The sequence below is a fragment of the Limulus polyphemus genome, unplaced genomic scaffold (assembly GCF_000517525.1).
Source record: "Limulus polyphemus unplaced genomic scaffold, Limulus_polyphemus-2.1.2 Scaffold239, whole genome shotgun sequence".
NCBI classification, from domain to species: Eukaryota; Metazoa; Arthropoda; class Merostomata; order Xiphosura; family Limulidae; genus Limulus; species Limulus polyphemus.
Genome location: NW_013665849.1, coordinates 778,023 through 786,467, shown reverse-complemented (window position 1 = coordinate 786,467; position 8,445 = coordinate 778,023). Strand labels below are relative to the sequence as shown.

Here is an 8,445-nt window from a genome sequence, read left to right as displayed (position 1 = left end):
GAGCTTACAAGTATTTAAATAATAAGCAGTTTCAGCAACATCATACTGTTATCTTCAATGAGTCTTAAATCTTTCAACAGAATGAAGCATATATTAAACTGTCGAATAACATCAAAGTTATGTCTGTGCATATTATAGTGAATTAAAAAAAAAGTTTCAGTTTCCTGCTTTGGAAAACATTTTATAATATTGCCTTAACCATAATAATTATCTTTGTCTTTTCTAAAAGACAACTTCAAATTACGATGGGCATTCACAACATTCCAGAGGAATTTAACTTCAATATTTTTCTTTACATAAGACTTCAATAAAAGTTCAGATAAAGCATTTATTCATTTATGTCTCGAAAAATAGCATAAATCCATTCTATAAAAGATATGCAAATATATTACAGTACAAGCAGAATTTCATTACTTGTGATAAATATCTTTACTTTCTTTATAATCAACTTTCAAAAGTTGCTTAAAATATAGATACAAAAAACATTTTATCATTGAATTCTCCATTACAACAGAATTGAAATACAACATCTAATTATTTTTTAAAACTTTATTATTATTATGTTTTTTTTATTTAAGATGAATGTAAGTTTAACTGAATTTAATGATTAGCTTTCAAGCCTAATGTGTTGTTACAGGGCAATAATTAAGAAAAAAGGTGGTCTTAAATTGTATGATCCAAAGGAATCAGTCCTATAGTAAAAATATTAACTAGATTTGTTTAGTGAAGGATAAAGAACATAGGTCTGTGGCATTTGTTTTTTAATGTTTCATCTACCATTAGACACGTTGATAACACAAACTTAACTAAGAACCCAGCTAAGGGTTCTAGTGAGTTAACTTTCAAACTCCAAGCATAAAGCTCCTCGAGTTTGTTTTTTTTTAACTGTAATAAGAACTGCAGAATAATGCTGAGATGTAAACTGTAAACTAGTTTATATAAGTTCATAAAATAAAATAAACAGATAGTATATACATTTGAAAATACAATATTTTATTCTTAAACCTACTTCAAAAATCTAAATATTTATTTTAGGAATTGTTCATAGCTTTTTTTTCATAATTGCACAAACATTTATTCTAGTGTCTTAACTGAAATAAATCCTATTCTAATGTCTAACTGAACTTAAAAAAATAAGGACCATCAGGAACACTACAACCATTTCTGTGAATTTTATACAGGACCATAGTTGGCATAACTATGGTCCATATCATTTTCCCATGAGTCAACTTTTTCAAATATACATTTATCATGTGTGCTAAAAAAGAAACAAAAAGCTCAGTAGTTCTAGCTAGAAATAACCTGCACAATGTACAATCAGCAGTGAAAGCGTAAAGTTAATTTATTGACATCGTTTTCAAGTGCCAGATAAATAAAACAAATATGCACTTTTTTCTTATTTTTTTTTATTATGCAAAATCTACCAATGGGTATCCAAAATATTACACACACAAACAAACAGTGTGTGACTTCTGAAAAACTCCATTACCCTCAGTTATGGAGAATCCATATACAAAACTATAATATAAACTTTTCAAACTTAAGTAATACCACACAAACACACACTGAATTATCATACCTTAAAATGTTTTGGAATGTTTTTGTTTATTTTGCCAAATGCTAATTTTTAAATTATTTGGAAACTTAAAAGGCCATTCATATTCATTAGGTACAATACCATCTACGCCACCTTCAAAGAACGTGAAGAGTGGGAACCATATTCTGGCCCGTCTTCCATCATCCTGCATCAAAGCTCTGTTATTTGCCAAGGTATGGTAATAAAGGAACAAACGAGTTGTAATGTAAAATGCTACAAACACATCAATAGAATAATGCTCATGAGCAGCAAGAATAAAAAATATACCAAACAAGTTAAGAACCCATGTGGTGGTGTGCAGAAAATATAATGTTCGTGGAGAATCTGTAAAAAAAAAAAAAATTTTTTTAACTCAATCAATATTATCAATAGAGAAGCATTACTCTCAGTACAGATATAAATACCTGAAAAAAAATTAAACCAAATGTAAAGCTCAACAACAGAAGTAGATCATAAAAAAATACAAAATTTAATATGTGGCACAAATCATAATCCATACTATAAGCAAACCTGTACAACAAAAACTAAACAACTTACAGGTGAAGTTAAGAAGGTGTTCTTAGATGCTCTATTATTATGTTACAGTTTTTCTGATAGTTATTTTTAGATTGGCTCTAAAAATCTAAGCAAAATTAAAGTTTTTCAGTAAGAATAATTTTCATAAGGATAGATATTGTAACTTGCATAATTTACAATAAATGATTCAGGCACATTTCCATACTTACATAGAAAAGCAGTTGTCTCACAAAACTACAAGCAAAAATTTATCTAAATGCAAATGTTAAGAAATATATGATGAAGAAAAAAATACAAGATAAATTGGCAAGTATAACAACACTATCTAAAAATCTCAAACAAAAAACATGGAAAACCATAATTTCTTTATTGTTTTAAATACTACTTTAACCATACAATCACCAAATGAAACCATATGAGACTCTGCTATTTTTAAGCTATCTATGCACCAAATTATTAGTGTGTCAATGAACAAGTTGACTACAGAATCCCTAACAAAACATTAATCACACTAAAAAAACAATTATACAAAAATATCATCTATAATTCAATTACTCCAACTAGTTACTATGTAGATTTGTTATTCATTTTACACAGTAATAAACTGACTGCACCCATTTTACACAGTAAATAACTGATTGCACCCATTTTTTTTTCAGTTTTTTTATACCAAATTTTGTTGTACTGAAAAACATCAAATTCCTCAATATGATGCAATATGTAAACCGCATGAGAAGTGAATGGTATGAAAACAAGTTGGAGATTTCAAGGTTAACTTTTTTTAATAAAAGTAAACAAAACAAAATATAATTTTACATTTGAAAAACAAACAGAAAATGCATTCAATACCATTTATATTCAACTACTTGCTTTTATTACCATCTTACTTAAAATAATCAGTCAAATAAAATGGACTTTTGTGCATATTTAATAATTCTATCTATCACAGCACAGACAGAGTGGAAAGCAGCTGAGTAATGGGTTGTTGTTGGTTTTTTTTAGCACAAAGCTACACAATGGGTTATCTGCACATTGTCTACCATAGGGAATCAAACTCTGGATTTTGGCATCATAATCCCAGAAACTTACTTCTGATACACCTGGGGATGCAGCTGAGTGAGATAAATGTTATAGAAGATGCTAATTTAATATAATTTTTGAAGATACAGGCCAATAAAACTTGTGTTAAATGCAGGTGGAAAAATCAATGTATTAAAGTGAAACAGAACTCCATAATATAAACTGTATATGTCAATGAAACTATGACCACTTACCTTCAGATTCAATAAATCAAATGTGTGTATCAATGTTGAAATGCTAAAAAAAAAGCTTTTTCAGGTTTATAAATTTTCAAACTACTTAAAACCTATTGCTATTCTTAAGCTACTTACATTCTGTGATAAAAAAATTTAGAAGTGTTAATACAACAGTATGTCCACTGAACATGTAATCTCCACATGTCCTTACACCTTGAATAGACATCCCTACACCTTCCCAAATCATGAAGGCTTCGTGTAGTTTCTGGCTCCAGTTACCATGAGGCTTTATTAAACACAAACAAAAATATTTTATAAAATATATAAAATAAAGTATTACAAATATAAAACTTTTCGTCAGAAAGACTAACACTTTTAAAACACCATACAGGAAACAATTGAATCACAAATTTTCTATAGCAGGTGAGCATAATTTGAAAAAAATATTAGAAATAAATTTACAACCAGTGTTGATAAAAAGTTTAAGGTGAAGCAAAAATACTTTTCACAGTAAAAAAAAAAAATTAGATTATTTTATTTTGATGTCTCATAGATGGATTGTGTTGAAGCATTAAATTCTCACTTCAATAAACATTATAGCAACATTTCTGATACAGCATTTATACTGTATGACCCTTTAATACCTAATGTTTGCTCATTTGTCAAAGAAACCATGGCAGACAATGTAAGCTTTACAGTAGAAGTTACTAACTGAAAAAGATGAAAAAGAAATACCTTATATACTGCTAGTTGATTTTAAGTTAATTATTAAAGTTAGTTTTTAAAGTAGCTGGCTGTATACATAGCAATTTCATACTACAGTCCAGACCCACACATCGGTCAATACGATATATCAGTCAAACCTTAATTACAGCTATTTTGGCTCAGTCCCAAATATTCTCTTCTATTTTATGTTTGTAAAACATCCGCTAATATGGGCATTCGTATTGCTGTCAACTTGCCTTGTGGTCACCTGTTTCCCAGTCCCAAGTGGTCTCTTTGAACTCAGTATTGCAGCCACCCAGGCCAGCTCTCATCTGCCACTGCCCAATTTAGACTTGTCAATCCAAGTGAGGCCACAACCATACATCGACTGATAGTGGCCACATCTTGTAGGTGTTACAAACCAGGTGACCATTGATGTTCCCTATTAATGGCATGTTAATCCTACCTGATGCTTCACACCTCATGCTACACTGATGATCACGCATACACGATCAAACAAGCAGTATGTTTTCACACTCATTTGTAACACTTCTAGTTCGGTGTCTCTTTGGTCTTCCTGTGAACTAAAGATTTATTCAAATAGGAAAATTCACACATTCATTTCAAGTTTTGTCACCTTTCACTCCATTTTGCAATAAATAGAGCTCTGCTTTCTCAGCCAAATTAATTGTCTCTGTTCTATTGAAGGAAATGGCAGAAAGTTGTTGTTTGATGATTTGAGTATCATTACCGCCAGGTGTCACCACATGTGCACATAAACAACAGTGACATGCCTTGGCCTCTGATACTGTGTGGTAAAAGGAAAAGTCGTGAAGCTCATCGTTGTCCTAAGTTTTGCATTTATCTGTTAATCAAATATACAGTATGGAATTTTATTTTTTAGATAAGAAATGTAAAAATAGATATGTAAAGATGTTATTACAACATTCTGTATCAAACAGGAACATAGAAAGGTGAGTTGTAGGGGTATGTACTGTGCCTTAGATGCCTCAGTTTGATCACATACAGTGACACCTGTGAATACAGCCACCCTGCTATGCGGCCATTAATTACTTAGACTCACAGCAGACTAGATAAACGGGGCTGGACTGTAATTTAATTTTGGGCATGTGCAAGAAAAAAAAATCACTTATTTTGTTATTGCAAGTTCCAGTAATAGCAGATGCAATGTTTTATTTTATAACATATACTTAAGCTATTTAATCATTACAAGTTGCAATATTTACGAAAATAATTCCCCCTTTACACGCATAAGCCAAAGATGCATCTCATTATTAGTATTACTTTAAATATTTACACTTTGAAATCTAATAATTCTTAGCATAAATATGATAAACTTAAACCAAAATTCATCTTATAATTAAATTTCAACTGTTAAAAAAAAAAGATTGTGAAGTTTATTTACAAGTACTATCAACATGATCAGTTTGAACTGTCATTACCTAGCAGTTTGAATTGAGACGATGATTTTTTAATTTTTTTTAACCCTACATGCATGGATGGGGGGGGGGGTCAAAGTGTACACACCATGATATTTTACATGGTAATACTTAACGTTGGTATTATGTACTTCGTTTCAGAGTTGTCAAATATTCATTTTACCTTAAATTGCTGATTAAGTAAGTATTAAAAACATTATTGAGAGATACTGAAAAAACTCCAGATAAGCATTTCAGAGGTTCTAGAGATTATGCAAATGCAATATGTACATTACAATAAACAAAAGTATTATTCTTTACAAGATCATTGCCTTATGCTCCAACTTGTTAAAGTCTGAATAAGATTGACATCATCAGTTCACAGACCTATCTTCAGTACAAGTACTTTGATAACAACTGATTTTTTGTGTACAACAGACTTGTACATTTTTACTAAAAACTTGTCACATTGTGTAATTACACATACTAAATTTGAAATTAGTCAACATTCCTTCTCAAATGCAGGGTCAGTCCAATGGACTGACCTCATGCACATTCGGTTTATCAATTTTTCAAATACTTGTTTTCGTTTAAAACTTAAATGTCACACTACTATAAGCATTCCCTTCTCTTACAAAGCCTAAGCAAACTTGCACTTTTTTTAAAATATTGATACTGAACTTACCCTCCTTTGACAGTCTAAATGTGTTCCAGGCACTGAGAGAGATGTAATCAGCATAGTTATACATCTCAAGAGAAACACAGAACCAAACAATGAGAACATTCTTCTTAATAAAATAAACCTGTCAAATACAAAAAATACAATAACTTAGTTTCAACTTAGCCATCAGAATAATATTTTTGCAATTTGAAACATTACCATCTTAATATTATGTCCAGTTTTCTTTTCACTTCTAAATCATTTTAATTAAGTGTCCTTCTAGGGGAAAAAAGTGCTTTTATATGAAGTTTCAGTACTAAAATAAATTATTTACATTTAAAACCAACTTCTTGAATGTTCAACTGAAGCAGACCTTAAAACAACTAGTTTTAGACAAGAAAGATAGTGTTATTCATTGTACAAATGTTGGGAGAATGGCTCATCAATAGTACAATTAACAATGTTTTTTTGTCTTACTGACTTTGAAACTTGCTTCACCAATATATAAAATAAAATGTTGCAAAGACCACAAATGATGCAGTAGATGACAGACTCAGATAAACATACAGCAATTTTATCATATGAAAATGTTTTCAATCTGCTGTTGTTTATTTGTTGAAGCTGTAATTTATGACTGAAACTAAGCATATAAATGTTTAAAATTTTATAAAAAATTTATGTCAGTGAAAATCTTAAAGAGAGACAGCAAGTTCAGTGGTTGTCAGTGTAGCAGTGACATTTTTTTCTATAAACTTCTATGATCAGACAGACTACAGCTATTTAAGAAAATAATCAAACAAATATTAAGTGATCACAATTTTAAGTTCATAATTTTTTCTAAAAGTTTAGATTATGATCATAGTCATTACCTTTTTAGCCACAGCATATGGCTCATAGAATGGATCCAAGTTTTGTTTTCAAGTACAAACTTTTAGCTCATAGCTCCATCATCTTTTGACCGATTTGAGATCTAATTATAGTTTTGGACTCCTTTCGATTGATGTATTTAACCACATTGAAGATCTCATGAATTAATTTATTCTAATCCTACATAAAATAATTTCAATTTGAGGGTAGGCTGGTAGAGATCCTGATGAGTAATAACATCAAATCGGGTATACACTCACCCCACATTTATTACTGACACACAAAAATATAGCTAAGAAAAAAAAAGGTCTCAAAGATAAATTTACTTTAATCCTGCCTAAAACAATTTAAAACGATGCAGCTATTGAGGACTCCCTCTTGTTTTAAAGATTTTTCAATAAAACCAGATAATTCAAAATAGAATAAAAGACTCCAGGAGTCTTTCTTCCCTCCTCAAAATTGCTAAACATCATTCTCAGGTGAGGAGTTTTGCCCCTCAAAACCCCAACCAGAGGGGAGGGGCACTTTCCTGGACCAGCAAGAGGGCCTAAGCAGGTTAAAAATATGGTTGAAAGCATGTATTGGCTAAAGGTTTGACTACACAAAAAAATTAGAGTGGGCTAACCTTATATTTGTATATCATGACATTTATAAGCAGATTATACTCCCTCTGTTATGAAACATAATGAGTTTTATAAGAGTTTCTGCTTTTAACTATCATAAACATGTTACAAAGTTTATCTAAGATTAAATACAATACAATACACTACTGACTACTAGAGTAGCCACTTGTTAACACCTTTATCTAGCTATAATCTAGAGAATTAACATTATGATGCAAGACGTGCATCAAATATAACTACAAATATATATTAGACAGAAGTTATTTCTTGAGCCAAAGTGTCAGCTACTTACTGAAATCTATGTATTGTAATTAATACCTGTGCTTGTGAAATATCATGATCGTAATCCATATACAGGCCAGTACAACTCCTGTGAACTCACACATTCCAAAAGCCCATGGTATAAAAGGCATATTGTCTAAAAAGATATCAGGTAGAGGAGGATAGGTTTTCATATCTGGCACACGATCATGAACTATCACCATCGTAATGGCAGTAATCCAGGTCACTGCCAAAAAATATATCATTGCAACAATCGTCTTCCATATTTCAGGCTTGAACTGAAATGAATTAAGTAATGAGAGGATTAATAGGTGTGTAGTGAACAAAAATTATACACATGGTGATGCTAAAATCACATACCACTGTCTCCATTTCCTTGATAAAATAATTGATTAGAATGTCATTAACCTTGCAAGTGTGTATATGATTCTGTTATTGACTGTAATGTTATATCAATGGTGCAAACTTCTACTATCTATAAAGATAAGACTTAGAAAAA

At 30.6% G+C, this 8,445-nt stretch overlaps 1 protein-coding gene across 2 annotated transcripts in view; it reads right to left on the bottom strand.

Annotated features, from left to right (window-relative positions):
* Positions 1-6: 6 nt before the first annotated feature.
* LOC106478659 (sphingomyelin synthase-related protein 1-like) overlaps positions 7-8,445 on the bottom strand; it is a 19,177-nt gene continuing 10,738 nt past the window's right edge. For both annotated transcript variants that reach the window (XM_022382306.1, XM_013939215.2), the window contains exons 4-7: positions 7,983-8,224; positions 6,199-6,316; positions 3,505-3,655; positions 7-1,921 (exon numbers count right to left, since the gene is read on the bottom strand). In XM_022382306.1, coding sequence (XP_022238014.1) covers positions 1,581-1,921; positions 3,505-3,655; positions 6,199-6,316; positions 7,983-8,224 — 852 coding nt within the window. In that variant the 3' untranslated portion in view covers positions 7-1,580. The remainder of the gene's footprint in view (positions 1,922-3,504; positions 3,656-6,198; positions 6,317-7,982; positions 8,225-8,445) is intronic.